At 52.5% G+C, this 15,048-nt stretch overlaps 1 protein-coding gene across 5 annotated transcripts in view; it reads left to right on the forward strand.

Annotated features, from left to right (window-relative positions):
- GCN1 (GCN1 activator of EIF2AK4) overlaps positions 1-15,048 on the forward strand; it is a 50,677-nt gene that overhangs the window by 9,942 nt on the left and 25,687 nt on the right. For 4 of the 5 annotated variants that reach the window (XM_045585383.1, XM_036449165.2, XM_045585382.1 and 1 more), the window contains exons 8-27: positions 579-647; positions 773-881; positions 1,480-1,554; positions 1,802-1,930; positions 2,163-2,213; positions 2,528-2,626; positions 2,831-3,004; positions 4,046-4,198; positions 5,432-5,524; positions 6,813-6,888; positions 7,051-7,210; positions 8,487-8,676; positions 8,772-8,896; positions 9,076-9,117; positions 9,565-9,743; positions 10,017-10,110; positions 11,230-11,343; positions 11,447-11,645; positions 14,064-14,219; positions 14,682-14,863. In XM_045585383.1, the coding sequence (XP_045441339.1) occupies positions 579-647; positions 773-881; positions 1,480-1,554; positions 1,802-1,930; positions 2,163-2,213; positions 2,528-2,626; positions 2,831-3,004; positions 4,046-4,198; positions 5,432-5,524; positions 6,813-6,888; positions 7,051-7,210; positions 8,487-8,676; positions 8,772-8,896; positions 9,076-9,117; positions 9,565-9,743; positions 10,017-10,110; positions 11,230-11,343; positions 11,447-11,645; positions 14,064-14,219; positions 14,682-14,863 (2,469 nt within the window). The remainder of the gene's footprint in view (positions 1-578; positions 648-772; positions 882-1,479; positions 1,555-1,801; positions 1,931-2,162; positions 2,214-2,527; positions 2,627-2,830; positions 3,005-4,045; positions 4,199-5,431; positions 5,525-6,812; positions 6,889-7,050; positions 7,211-8,486; positions 8,677-8,771; positions 8,897-9,075; positions 9,118-9,564; positions 9,744-10,016; positions 10,111-11,229; positions 11,344-11,446; positions 11,646-14,063; positions 14,220-14,681; positions 14,864-15,048) is intronic. The other variant, XM_036449163.2, reaches the window with a different exon arrangement.

A 15,048-nucleotide genomic window follows, 5' to 3' on the forward strand; every position in this document is an offset into this window, starting at 1 on the left:
GGCAAGTTTTTGCACCATGTCTGGTTTGGGGAGAATCCAGGCATAGTTTTGAGAGGATAGCCTGTTCATGCAGTCATGCATTCTCCCACAGCTGCGCAGCTGCCATGTGCCAAACACTGTGTTGGGTGTTAGGATGCAGTGGTGAGCATGGAGCTGCGATCCGTGCCCTGGTTATATCTGAGATACACACTACAGAGGGAAAATGCAAGAAGCCATGATACTCTGTAACCGGGGACCTTACTTAGGTTGTGGGTCAGGGAACACATCTCTAATGAAGGGACCTAAACAGTGAATAAGCCTTAGGTTGAGAGGTGAGAAAGAGCATTTTGGGCAGAAAAAGCAGTCTGGGAGGAGGCCAGTGGGGTTGGAGAGTCCTGAGTGGGGTAGGGAGGTCGGCCACATAGGTAGCAGGCAGGCCTTGCGAGCCATGCCGAGGACTTTGGACGTGTGGTCCCTCTTTGCCTGACACTGATATTTGGGGCACTGATTTGTGTTTTTTTGGAGACACTCCCACTAGAGGAACCTCGCAGGCCAGGGATGAGATATTCAGAACGTCACCAGGTCTTTGTATTCTCTAGAGTGCGCTGCTGGATTTTTATGTGAAGAACATCCTGATGAGCAAAGTGAAGCCTCAGAAGTATCTATTGGTGAGTGAGAGGTGGGGCGTACTCACCCGGACAAGCTCAACCCCACTTTCAAGTCTGGGTCAGAGCTGTCCTGGATTCTTGGTCTGTTTGCGTGAGGGCTGTGCCTGACTCCTTTCTCCTTCTAGGATAGCTGTGCCCCGCTGCTCCGGTACATGTCCCACTCGGAATTTAAGGATCTGGTACTGCCCACCATCCAGAAGTCCCTACTGAGGAGTCCCGAGAATGTCACTGAAAGTAGGTTGTAGCCAAACAAGGCATGGGAGGGAGGCAGTGCCTGCTAGGCGGCACCCCTGACACTTGACAGCAGGAAGCGTTGGCCTGGGGTGAGGGATGAGCTCACTGTCGTCTTCCTCATTGGGACTTTGGGCGAGATCAGGGACCCTTTCAGAGTATGTTGGAAGTCACGGCCCTCTTCCAGAAGAAAGCACAGAAGTGTATCGGCTTCGAGTACTGCATGCAGTTTTAGAGGTCCAGGAACCTTCTGGAGACCATTCAAGTGAAGAACCTCTTCTCCAGATAATTTGAACTTGGTGTGGAGGTGGCACTTGAAACCATAGGGTACTTGAAACGTTGAGTCTCTGACTTTATTTATCTTGCTAAAAGATGTAGGTAGAATGCCTGAGAGACACTTTTGCTGATTGGGGTGGGGCAGTGTGCAACTCTGCAGCAGAGCATTGGGCAAAGGTGTGAGCACTCAGGTGGCCATAAAAGATGAAGAGTAGTCACAGTTCTGTGTGTCTAGCTAGCAGGCCGGGTGGTATTTGTGGGAAGCAGGCCAAAAATGGGTGTTACATCTGTGACTAACCTGGTCAGCGCTTTCTGTCCCCCTCAGCCATCTCCAGTCTGCTGGCATCAGTGACGCTCGACCTCAGCCAGTACGCCATGGACATCGTGAAAGGCCTGGCCGGTGCGTGTCCCGACCCCCCCCCCACCCCCCCAGCCCCTCGAATGGCACCTTGGGTTCTGGTTGTCCTTGTCCCAGTTATTGGAGAAACAGCTCAGGTTAGAAATTACCCTAAATGGCACCTGCATAGTTTCTTCCCAGAGACCCTTTGTGAGAACTAGAGCTAGGATTGCAGAGCGGGAACATGGGAAAGACAAAGGTAAGAGCCTGGATCCTCAGCACCTCTGAGTGGCAGCTGTCTGTTGTCCAGGTCAGCTGAGGTCCAACAGCCCCCGCCTGATGGACGAGGCGGTGCTGGCGCTGCGGAACCTGGCCCGCCAGTGCAGCGACTCCTCCGCCATGGAGGCCGTGACCAGGCACCTGTTCGCTATCCTTGGAGGTGAGTGGGCCTTTGTGGCCATGGGTGGTTTTTAACCTTTTTCTTGACATTTTTCTCTTTCTCAGATTTTTCTCTAAGAATCTTTTTTAGGGGAGAAAGCTAGTAAATATGATTTTAAACCCAGCTTCACAATAGGCTATTTCTGGAGTCAGAAGCTGCATCTTGATATCACACACATGGTCCCCGGGAAAGGTGGCGGATGTGAATTTGAATGTTTACCGTCTCTCTTCAGGCTCGGAGGGAAAACTGACTGTTGTAGCCCAGAAGACCAGCGTCCTCTCAGGTACAGAATTTTCCCGCGGGTCCTGGGTGTGGTGGTGAGGAGGTGTAAGTAACTGTTAGGGAGGCGAGTCCTTCTTTGGATCTTGACTCCTCTGGCCTCCTGGGACATCCCAGCATGGCTCCCAGGACTGCCGCCTGCCTGCCTGGCACGCGGGAAGTCCAGCGGGAGGTCTGGCCTCTGCAGGGGGTGGGAGGAGGAGGAGTGTTGGCCAGAGGAGAGGCTTGGCTGCCTGGGAGGAGGGCAGCAGCAGGAAGGCTCCCGCGTGGGTGGTTTTGTGGTGGCGAGGAGTTGAGCAGGGGTCTCCTGCCTTCTAGGGATCGGGAGTGTCAGCCATCACGTGGTGTCTGGGCCTTCCAGTCAAGTCCTGAATGGGACCGTGGCTGAGCTGTTCATCCCGTTCCTCCAGCAAGAAGGTAATGCTGTGCAGTGGTGAGCATCGGTGGGGACCCGTGCTGGACCCGCACTCCCCATCAGAGCCTGCCCCGAGCCCCTCCGGAAGGCACTCCTGCCCAAGCGTCGGCTCTGCTCCCTTGTACTCCTGCTTGCTTCCTGCGCCCCCAGCCACGATGTGATGCAGGTCTGAGATGTCGGGCTGACGGGACTTATGCTCGCCCTAGTTCACGAAGGCACCTTGGTGCATGCCGTCTCCGTCCTGGCTCTCTGGTGTAATCGCTTCACCACGGAGGTGCCCAAGAAGCTCACCGAGTGGTTCAAGAAAGCCTTCAGCCTGAAGACCTCCACCTCCGCCGTGAGGCACGCCTACCTGCAGTGCATGCTGGCCTGCTTCCGAGGTGAGATGCTGCCCTCCCCGCCGCAGGGGGCCCAGCTTTTAGGGCATCGTTACTGTCCCAGGCTTTCCCTTTTGTCCAGCTCATGCGTGTCATTTCTTCCCGAGCCTCTGGGAGCACCAGCTCAATCTGCATGACACATTCTGGCCTCTCCCTCCCGTTAGACCTTTAAGGACAAAGTTTTATTCCGAGAGGACCCACAACCAGAACCTGGTACTATATTCTGAAATCATGGCGGAATGATTTTGATAGGACTGCTTTATTTATTTATTTATTTACTTTTTTAATATATTTTATTGAATTTTTACCGAGAGGAAGGGAGAGAGATAGATAGTTAGAAACATCGATGAGAGAGACATCGATCAGCTGCCTCTTGCACATCCCCTACTGGTGATATGCCCGCAACCAATGTACATGCCCTTGACCAGAATTGAACCCGGGACCCTTTAGTCCGCAGGCTGACGCTCTATCCCCTGAGCCAAACCAGTTTCGGCAATAGGACTGCTTTAAAAGGTCCAGTTTATATAACTGGACCCACAACCTCTGCCCTTGCTTCACTGCTGACAAACCTGTCATTGGGCACGGGCATCCACCTCCTTCCCAAACAGCTAGGGAAACTTTCAAATCTGTAGGAGCTTGATCTCCAGGTAAAAAGCTCTAACTAATATTGGTTTCCGCCTCTGAGATAGGCTTATATTTCTTTTTTTTGAAAGTTTAAATAGGGATGAGCTGCGTTTAAAGAAATGGTAGGCTTGAGTTTGGCCCTGGTTCTCTCTCAGACCAGCTGTGTGGCTTTGGGCAACTCACTTAACCTCTCTCGCTGTTTCCTTACCCATCAAATAAATAGCTGCACTCCTGGGTTAGCAAGGAGTTTGTGGAGTTTGATTTAAGCCCAGGCTCTGATTCCAGTTCTTCCTGGTATTTCACAAGGTAGCTGAGGGTTTTAGTAGCCACTTCAGACCTGGGTGGGCAACTCCTTCCTTGAGTAGCTTGTCACCCCCAAGAGTTAGGGTGGTCTGTAAGGTGCTGGTGCTCTCTCCGCAGGTGACACGCTGCTGCAGGCCCTGGACTTACTCCCCTTGCTCACCCAGACGGTGGAGAAGGCAGCTTCCCAAAGCACTCAGGTTCCCCCCGTCAGCGAAGGCGTCGCTGCGGCCTTGCTGCTCTTGAAGCTTTCGGTGGCCGACTCCCAGGCTGGTGAGAGTCAGGAGCCGTCTGGGAAGGCCGCAGACCTTGGCCGCTTTCTGAGTCCCTGGGAGGGGTATTGTGATGTTTAGGCTTTTATAGGATCAGCATGGCCACTTACTGAATTGGGTCAGCCACCCGGCAGTTTGTCTTCTGCTGGGATGAGCCTAGGAGTCACATTGGGTGATGGGAAGACAGCCAGGGCCTTTGTCACTGTCTCCAACCTGCGGCCCCAGTGCCCTGGGACGGGCTCTTGTAAATAATGCGCAGGCTAACCTGGGTTTAGAAGTGCACTTTTTAAAAAATTGGTTTTACATCCGTACAGTGTACCAGGGAAAACTTTCCCTTAGCCCCCCTATCTTCCAGCCTCTGAGTTCCCCTCCTTGGGCAGTATTACCAGTTTCATCTGGTCAATTTGTCATTGATCAGACACACCAGATAACAAACTGTATATGCCATGTTATGTACTAAACATAACTTGGAAAAGTCCCAAATGAGCACAACAAAAAGAGCCTTCACATTCTTTTTTGGGCCACCTGGTATCCCGTGCTCTCTTTAGTCTACCTTCTGCTCTGCGTGTAGACGTGCCTGCTCTTACTCCTGTGGTTAGGAACGGAGCTGGCTCTTTGCATACAGTATGTGTGCCATCTGTGCACATGCACGGCACTGGGCTCCCTGCAGGGAGGACCTTGCCTCAGCAAACGTCAGGCCGTTACACCCTAGTGGGAGAGAGGAGATGCACATCGAAGTCTCTCATTTAAAGCAAAATGTGGCATTAATGCCGTTTTGAAGGAGAGATTGCTTTTAGTTTAGGACTGGGTATCAGAAAAGGCTTCATAGAGGAGGGAGCATTTGAACGAGGGGCTGGGAGGCCAGGAGGATTTCACCAGCTGGACGGGAATAGTCTGGTGTGGGTTCAGATCAGCCCTGGTCAGGAAGGGCAAGGGAAGGCCCATGTGTGAACCTCAAGCCTTTCAGCCTGGCACAGAGAGGCGGGAATTCCAGATGGGAGGCAGCCTGTCTGGGCTTCTGTGGGCAGCAGGCAGCTGCAGAAGGCTTTCCTGTGGGCGATGATACCAGAAGGACTGGTCTGCTTTCAGGCCTGGAGGGCAGAGAGCCTAGCGGTGACCTGTCCCTGCAGTGCAGGGTCTGTCAGCATGCCAGCCCCAGCTGCTTCAGGATGGAGGAGCCCAACCTCGTGGGCGTGGTGAGTGGTGCCATCAGGTGACCTTTTGTTTCTGGCAGAGGCCAAGCTGAGCAGTTTCTGGCAGCTGATCGTGGATGAGAAGAAGCAGATTTTCACTTCTGAGAAGTTCCTGCTCCTGGCTTCAGAGGATGGTGCGTTACTGTCCCTTCGTAGACTCAAGGCTGGGGCTGCATCTCTCTCACGGAGGGTCCTCAGCGAAGGCTCCGCCCTGACTGCCTGTTGTGACCAGTCAGCTTTGCAGAGGCATGGACCAAAGTGATCTGGCCAAGGCCTTGGCTGTCTTGGGAATGAATGCATTCCCGTGGGGTGGGGAAGGTCAGGGAAGTGGGGAGAAGTGGGAGACTTGTGGAGAGCACTGTGACTATGGAGCTGAGAGATTAGGTGTAATTAAGGCGGATTGGGTAATTGGTGCTGTCTCAGGTTTTCCTGCATTCAGAAGCAGCGTGAAGCTCTGGTGGAGTGTGGTTGGCTCCACGCCCCTCCAGGAGACACAGAAACTACTGGTTTCTATCCTGGAAGAGAGGGAACAGTTGATCTTTAAATGTATGCTTAAAATTCTGGGTTGCCTTTGCAGGGTCTGCCGCTAATTGGTGATTTGAAAAGTCTTTTGACTCATAAATCACAACATCCTATTATTGAGCTACAATTGTTAGTCACTTCTTGATTTAAGAAGGTTTTATATAGGAAATACAGTCACATAATTCAAATCAAAAGATCCAAGAGTATCTACACTGAAATTTATATTCCCTATTTTGCTCTCTGGCTGCCCAGTTTCCTGGCCATAGAGAGAACCAATTTTATTACCTTCTGTGCATCCTTGATACTTTATTTCTGTTACAGTAAATATCTTATATGTTAGTTCTCTACCTTTTTTGCACAAATGGTAGCTTGCCTCTTATAAACAGTGTGCTGTCTAGACTTGGAAATCACTCCACGTTAGTATAGAGTGAGTGTCCTCATTCCTTTTTAGAGGTACATAGTCATTTATTTTTATTTATTTTAATACATTTTTATTGATTTCAGAGAGGAAGGGAGAAGGAGGGAAAGAGAGAAACATCAATGAGAGAAAAACATTGATCATCTGCTTTCTGCATACCCCCTTACTGGGGATCAAGCCCACAATCCGGGCATGTACCCTTGACTGGAATTGAAACTGGGACCCATCTGTCTGCTGGCTGATGCTCTATCCACTGAGCCAAACTGGCTAGGGCTGCATAGTCATTTTTAATTAATTAAAAGAAAGTGTATATTTTTCTTTACTCCACACACATGTTCACAGCAAGCAAAAAGAGGAAACCCTAATGAGCTGTCATCCCACAGCCAGTGGTAATCGCTCTTACATTTGGGGGTTCGTTGTCCAGTTCTTTCTGGAGGTGTCCTCTGTTTTAAAATCACACTTGCTGTTCCTCCCCCTTCTAGCCCTGTGTACCGTGCTGCATCTGACCGAGAGGCTTTTCCTCGACCACCCGCACAGACTCACCGGCAGCAAAGTCCAGTACGTGAGCCCGCCTGCCTTTCCCCTTGGGCACCTTTCCGCTTGGGCCAGCGGAGGGGAACCTGGCAGGAGCCTGAGGAACGGGGCCGAGCGGCGTAGCAGGGCTGGCTGTGGAGAACCTGCCTGGCCTAAAACCAGCACGGTCTGTCCCTGTGCTCGCAGGCAGTACCACCGGGCTCTGGTGGCCGTGCTCCTGAGCCGCACCTGGCACGTGCGCAGGCAGGCCCAGCAGACGGTTCGGAAGCTGCTGTCCTCTCCCGGGGGCTTCAAGCTGGCGCATGGGCTCCTGGAGGAGCTGAAGGCCGTCCTCAGTTCTCACAAGGTGAGGCGCTCAGACCTGCCTCACCAACCTGCTCCTGCCACGGATTTTGGATGGGCTGCTCCTGGGCTTCCCTCCTTCCCTCCCTCTCTTCCTCACTCCTTCTTTTCCTTGCTCTCCCTCCCTTCCTCCCTCCTTCTCTCTCCCTTCCTCCTTCAGACTCTGTGATGCCAGAATCTTCTCTCCTGCCCCTAAGCTCCAGTAACACCTGGTTCACACACAGTTGATTCTTCAACAGGGTGGGGGTTAGGTAGGGGCACTTACCTCCCTCACAGCTGAAAATTGGAGTGTAACTGCAGTCAGTCCTTTGCGTATGTGGATTCCCATATGTGAAGTTGGCCCTTGAACAGCGGAACAGCATGGTTTGAACTGTGTGGGTAGTCAAACTGCCTGAGGCCAATTGCATGTGAGTGGACCCGTGCAGTTCAAACCCATATCCCTAAGGGGCCACTGCAATTCCTTTTCCTTTTCAGACTCTTTCTTCTCATACTTTTTCATATGTAGCTCAACCTTTTTATTCTTTTATTTAAAAAAAAATATTTTATTTTTTATAGAGAGGAAGGGAGAGGAGTAGAGAGTTAAAAACCTTGATGAGAGAGAAATATCAATTAGCTGCCTCCCGCACACCCCCTACTGGGGATGTGCCCGCAACCAAGGTACATGCCCTTGACCGGAACTGAACCTGGGACTCTTGAGTCTGCAGGCCGACGCTCTATCCACTGAGCTAAACCAGTTTCGGCAACCTTTTTATTTTTGAGTAATTAAATAACACTGTATTTTTAAGGTACTTTGTAATTTTTAAAGCATTTTCTATCCATTCTCCCCTTTGGCTTTTCACAATGGCTTTACAAGGCAGACAAGCTTCCTGCCTTTTTTTATGTGAGTTGTGCAGGGTTCCAGGAGCTGAAATGACTGGCACAGGGTCACAGTGGTGGCTGGCAGACCTGACTCCCACTTCAGTGCATGCTGTGCCCTGCTTCCCTCTGAGTCTGCTGGAGGATGCAGTGCCGTGACAGACTTGTGGTCACGGGCTGGGTCTCCTGGACCAGTTTCTGTTGCCTTCTTCCTCAGCCGCTGAGCTTTTCATGTGCAAAGTCCCAGGTGCTTTCCTCCTTCCAGGCACATCTCATTGCCTGCAGGTCCCCATGCAGGAGCTGGGCATGTCTCTGCTTTAGCACAGACCCCTGAGGACAACATGAGCGAGAGGCAGCTGTGTCCCTGGGTGCAAGGCCTGCACAGGGCTCCGAGCAGTGGGGGCTCACGTGTTGTCTTCACGCAGGTGCTGCCCTTAGAGGCTCTGGTGACTGATGCTGGGGAGGTGACTGAGGCCGGCAAGGCCTACGTGCCTCCACGAGTCCTGCAGGAGGCTCTGGGCATCATCTCCAGGGTGCCAGGGCTGGAGGGCGACACCAGCAACACCGAACAGCTGGCCCAGGAGATGCTGATCATCTCCCATCACCCCTCTTTAGGTCTGTGGCTGTCCCAGATATGGGAGGGGCGGGCTATATGGGGCAGGGTACCAGCGGGCTGAGCAGAAGGCCTCAAATTGCTCCCCTCCCTTCAGTGGCAGTGCAGTCTGGACTCTGGCCAGCACTTCTAGCCAGAATGAAGATTGATCCTGAAGCCTTTATCACCAGGCACCTGGATCAGATCATTCCCAGGATCACCACCCAGAGTCCCCTGAACCAGGTGATGGGCGCGGGAGTTGGTGCTGGCCTCAGGTCACAATTCAGAAAGGGGAATGCAGAGAAACGGGTGGCGGTGTGATGAAATGTGGGTTTGGACCCTTGGGTTGCCAGCGATAGAAAATGCCAACTAGTTTGAGCACAGAAGGGAATTTATTGCCTCATTTAACTGCAAACTCCCAGGATCTGACTGGACAGGAGCTCAGATGTCATCCTCGGGACATCGTAGGTAGTGCCTCTTTCCTCTCTGTCCATGTCTTCATTCGTGTCTTGTATCTGCTTCCATTGATGTGGGCTCCATTCTCCAGCAGTCTCCCCCTGTTTGGTGGTAGGACAGCTGCTAGAGTTCCAGGCTTACAGCTTATCCTCCATTAGCTCCAGTGGATGGAGCTTTCCCAGTCATTTCAGCTGGCATGGGGTCTCCCTGCCCTGACTTGGGTGCTGTGTTCATCCCTGGGCGGATCCTTTTGGATGGGTTACATGCTCACCCCGGGAAAGCAGTAAGCTTGCTGAGAAGGCAGGCACCTGCTGTAGCTCTCCTCTCCTGTGGGACTCGCTCAGAAAGATCCAGCAGGGACAAGAAGCAGTCAGTTGCCAGGGGCTCTTAGGCCAGGTGGCACACATTCCAGTGCCAGCGTTGGCACATACCAACTGTCTGTGTTTGTCTGGCAGTCTTCCATGAATGCCATGGGCTCCCTTTCCCTCCTGTCCCCGGACCGGGTCCTCCCACAGCTCATCAGCACCATCACCGCCTCAGTGCAGAACCCCGCCCTGCACCAGGTGACACGGGAGGAGTTTGCCATCATGCAGACCCCTGCCGGGGAGCTGTACGACAAATCCATCATCCAGAGGTGAGATACCGCCGGGCACCAGCCTTCCTTTTTCTTGCCCAGAAGATGGAGACAACACCTCTCCGCAGGGTTGTTGTGAAGAATGAGTGAAACCATCCCTCCGCTTCCTGGACAAGTGCCTGCTCTGTCCCAGGCACGTGCTTAAGCGAGAGCATGTTGGCATTCAGCACTCCTCTGGTGCATGCTACGTAAATGCTAGCGGAGCTGCCTTAGGGGAGGCTAAGGGACTGGGGTCGTTTGGAAGCTGGCTGATCACTCGCTCTGCTGTTTCAGTGCCCAGCAGGACAGCATTAAAAAGGCCAACATGAAGCGAGAGAACAAAGCTTATTCCTTTAAGGAGCAGATCATCGAGCTGGAGCTGAAGGAGGTGAGTACATGGCTGAAGTGCGTGCGGGGTCTGGCCGAGCTTGGTGCCCTCAGGCTGGTGGCATTTCCTGAAGCGCCTATACCCTTCCCTTCGGTCACCTATGATGCCTCTGATGCCGCCTACCTACCTATGCTTTATTTACTCTTTCTCAGTAGCTTTTTCCAGCCCAAACTCAAGGAAAGTAAATTTCTTTCCGTGGGGTACTGGCGGCAGTTTGTACACCTCCTTCCCTAAGTGGTGCTGCTTGAATTTGTGTTTGTCCACCCAGCGCCTTGATGGCTGGGACCCGTCTTTACTCTGAGCAGCAGCCCAGGGCCGCCTCTGGGAATCGTGGTTTGAGGCTGCGTTCAGCTTGTTACACAGCGTGTGGTGCCCTTGCCTGTCTCGGAGCCTTTGCCCTTCCGCCGTCTGTATGAATCTGGCTTCTTGTCTTTCTCAGACATGTCCATGTCTGCCTCTCAGAGGGACCGCCCTGCCCACCTAGCCAAAGCGGACCTGCCCTTCTTGGTTACTGTGCATCCTATTATTCCCTTTATGGCATTTGCCGCGAAGTCATGTTGTATACGTATTTGGTTACATGCTCATTATCTTTCTCACCCACCACATTGTGTGCCCGTGAGGCAGGGACTTGGTCTCATTCCCCACGGTGTCCCCAGCATCTAGAACAGCGCCTGGTGCAGTGTAGGTGCCCAGTCCGTACTTGTTGAATGAATGAGGGCTTGCTTAGCCTTTTTCAGCTGAAAGCTTATACCGGGGAAAAGAGGATTTGCAGGGAGGGATGGGCTAGGAGGGAGGGTGAAGTTTTGATTCTGAAGCTGTGTGGGTCAGAATGCCCTTTTCAGCATATTGAGGGGCTCTTCAATTCCCTAGCATATAAAAGGCCTGCCTTGGTTTGTCAGTAGAGAATCCAGTAAGAAATCGCTTCTCTACCTGCCATCTCGGTTCTGTAGGAGCCAGGTGGCTGCGGACTTGGTGGGAGGTGGGGAGACCACACTCTGGGGTTGGGGCCCCAGTCACAGACTGAGAGCTGACACGGTACTGACTGTGGAACCAAGCTCGCCCTCTGTGGGGAGGAAGGTCTGTTCCCGGAGATGGAATTGCTTTGCGCATTGCCTTCAGGAGATAAAGAAGAAGAAGGGCATCAAAGAGGAGGTGCAGCTCACCAGCAAGCAGAAGGAGATGCTGCAGGCCCAGCTGGACAAGGAGGCGCAGATCCGGAGGCGGCTGCAGGAGGTGAGTGGTCTGTTCGTCAGTGTGTTGGACAGCCCAGGCCTGCTCCTGGCTGCCCCAGAGCAGGGCCCCGCTGACCTGCCTCCTGGGACAACTCTGCTTGCAGCTGGACGGTGAGCTGGAGGCGGCGCTAGGACTGCTGGACACCATCCTGGCCAAGAACCCATCTGGCCTGACCCAGTACATCCCTGTTTTGGTCGAGTCTTTCCTGCCCTTGCTGAAATCTCCTCTGGCCGCTCCCCGGATCAAGAACCCTTTTCTGTCCTTGGCTGCCTGTGTCATGCCCCCTCGACTCAAGGCTTTGGGTCAGTCCTTGTTTGCTGGCTGTGAGCACGGCCCTGGGCAGGTTGGGAAGGGGGCGGGGATGCCCCTGAACACTGGTGGGAGCCAGGGGTGACTTAAGTACTGACTTCTGTTTCCATACTGAAGTGCCTGAGGGACCTCCAGCTGCATGTCAGGAGCAACATTTTCTTTTCTGTTCTGTCTGTCTGCTGTGCCTTCACTCTGAGGCCCAGAGTTTAGATGTTAGTCAGTGTGATCTTTTTTTTCTTAATATTTTGTTAATGAGAATTACTTTTTAATATATATTTCTGTTGATTTCAGAGAGGAAGGGAGAGAGATAGAAACATCAATAATGAGAGAGAATCATTGACCAGCTGCCTTCTGCATGTCCCCCTGGTGATCAAGCCCGCAACCCAGGCATGTGTCCTGACTGGGAATTAAACTGTTACTTTCTGGTTCATAGGTCAATGCTCAGCCACTGAGCCATGCGGCTGGGCAGTCAGTGTGATCTTTCTAGAGCAGTTTTAAAACTAAGAAGTCAAGGACAGAGGCTGTGGGGGTGGTTTGGTGCCATGTGGCTGGTTAGTGGAGCCTAGAGCTCCTGATGAGCCATGTGTCAGTGAGGAGGGGTCTCTTAAGTTTTAGCTTTCTGTTTGCTGGGGTGAAACAGGTTAGGTAGGGTGGCTGGGAATTGAGCAGACTTCCTTCCTAGCCTAAAGGGAACGTTGCCCTGTCTGAGGCTAGATTAAGAACCTTCTGAGTGAAAATGAATTCTGGAAAAATAAATATAGAAGGGAATAGGCTGATGTTTGCCAGAGGGGAGGGGGATTGGGGAACTGGGGGAAAAGGTGAGATTAAGAAGTACAAATTGGGCCGAAACCGGTTTGGCTCAGTGGTAGAGCGTTGGTCTGCGGACTGAAAGGTCCCAGGTTCGATTCCGGTCAGGGGCAGGGGCATGTACATTGGTTGCGGGCACATCCCCGGTGGGGGGTGTGCAAGAGGCAGCTGGTCAATGTTTCTCTCTCATTGACGTTTCTAGTTCTCTATCTCTCTCCCTTCCTCTCTGTAAAAAATCAATAAAACTTCTTATATATTAAGAAGTACAAATTGGTAATTATAACACAGTCACGGGGATGTAAAGAACAGCCCAGGGAATGTTGTCAGTAATAGTGTAATAACTATGGATGGTGCCAGGTGGGGACTGGGAATATCAGGGGGAACACTTTTTAAGTACCGTATTTTCCGGCATATAAGACATCTTTTGAAACGAAAAAAAGTCAACTGAAAATCGGGGGCAAAAGACCAAAATTGCACAAAAATTACCTGTAGATCTTGACGGCAAAGTAAGTCTTTTCTTTGAAGTGGGGGTAGTCTTATACAGCGAATATAGGCCTAAACCTATGTTTTAACTGTAAAATTAGGGGGTCGTCTTATACGCCGGAAAATACAGTATATGAGTTTCTAATGACTATGCCATACACTTGAAATTAAGACAAAATAATATTGAATGTAAACTGTAATTGAAATGTATATACATAAAAGGCTAAGCGACTGGACAGTAGGGATGATACACACTGACCACCATACGCTCAACACAGTAGCTTTGCAGAGTGCCATCTCACACACTCCAGGCCCCTCAGACTGCTGGTTTCGGTCCGATCCCTCAGGCCAGGCCAAGGGACGCTACCTGCTTTAGGGATTCCGCTCACTCCACAGACACCCTTTGAGCCCTCGCACCGCCCCAGGTGCGGCCAGCCAGGGAGGGACCACTGTCTCGCCAGTCCTGCCCCACCGTCCACCTAATTAATTTCCTTTAAATGTGCATGAATCTGTGCACCAGGCCTCTAGTATAAAATAAAAAAAGAGCCGTCACCGGTTTGGCTCAGTGGATAGAGCGTCAGCCTGTGGACTGAAAGGTCCTGATTTCGATTCTGGGCAAGGGCATGTACCTTGGTTGCGGGCACATCCCCAGTAGGGGGTGTGCAAGAGGCAGCTTGTTGATGATTCTCATCGATGTTTCTAATTCTCTATCCCTCTCTCTTCCTCTCTGTGAAAAATCAATAAAATATATATTTAAAAAAAAAAAAAAGCGTGGAAAAAGATTTCTAGTCAGTGCACATGGCGCCTGCCAGAGCTGTCACCTGGCTGCTGGGCCTGCTGCTTGGAAGGTGGGAGCACCATGCGGACAGAGCTTTGCTCTTGGCTGAATGCCGCTTGGGTAGCTCATGCCTTCTTCCAGCGTGCTTTTCAGTTCTTAGTGTCAGGACACCTCCCTGCCTGCCTACCCTTCGAGCTGTCATGGAGAGGAGATGAAAATTTAAGTTAAGGACAGGGCACAGCAGATGGGATTGCTATTAGTAGAGGGACATGGCACCTCTGTGCTGGGCCAGATTCTTTGAGTTTGTGGGTCATCCCCCCTGGGTCTCTTTTCGTTGGTACAGGCACCTTGGTGAGCCACGTGACTCTGCGCCTGCTGAAGCCAGAGTGCGCCCTGGATAAGTCATGGTGCCAGGAAGAGCTGTCGGTGGCTGTGAAGAGGGCGGTGACCCTGCTGCACAGCCACACCATCACCAGCACGGTGCGCAAGGGTGAGCCCGGTAAGGAGGCACAAAGGACACTCGGTGGCATGAGCTGGTGCAGGAAGTGGATGAGCTGCCTCGTCCCCTGGGCTTCCCGAGGCTGCGGCCATTGGGGACTCTCCGCCCTCCTTGGCCTTGGCTTCCACATTTGGAAAACGGGGGTGGGGGGAGGGAGAGTTGGACCAATGGAAGATTTCTGAGTCCAGGCCTGGTATTCTGTGATTTGCTGCAACCCCACTGAGGATTTACTTCTTGTCACTGGAACATAGTTGTCTGTTTTAGCTCACATTCTGGAACTGGGCAGTGTTTGGAGTGGGAGCAGGCTTGGTTGTCCTCCCTGCTGTCATTCTGTGTGCTTCTGGGTGTCAGAAAGGGCCTCCAGCTCTCTCCGCTGCCCTCTTGCCCTGAGGATGGAAACTGAGGCAGCGGCGCCCAGTGCCCCGCCCGGCCTGCAGGATTGTGTCTGCTTGTTGCTCACAGATGCTGCACCCCTGTCCGCGCCAGCCTTTTCCTTAGTCTTCCCGTTTCTGAAGATGGTGCTGACCGAGATGCCCCACCGCAGTGAGGAGGAGGAGGAGCGCATGGCTCAGATTCTCCAGATCCTCACTGTCCACGCCCAGCTGAGGGCCTCTCCCAGCACCCCGCCTGGGCGCGTGGACGAGGTTGGCAGGGCCCCTGAGCTCTCTGGCTGGGGGAGGGTGGGGGCAGGGGCTTTCGACACTTCTTGGCCCATCAGTAGTTCTGTGGGGCTTGGGGTGTGGGCTTAGATAGTAGCAGCTTTTGGTGGAGAACCCAGATGTTCTCTACAGGTCTCCAAACTCCTGCTGGGAGTTTCTAACCCAAAGAA

Source organism: Pipistrellus kuhlii, unplaced genomic scaffold (assembly GCF_014108245.1).
Source record: "Pipistrellus kuhlii isolate mPipKuh1 unplaced genomic scaffold, mPipKuh1.p scaffold_m20_p_20, whole genome shotgun sequence".
NCBI lineage: Eukaryota > Metazoa > Chordata > Mammalia > Chiroptera > Vespertilionidae > Pipistrellus > Pipistrellus kuhlii.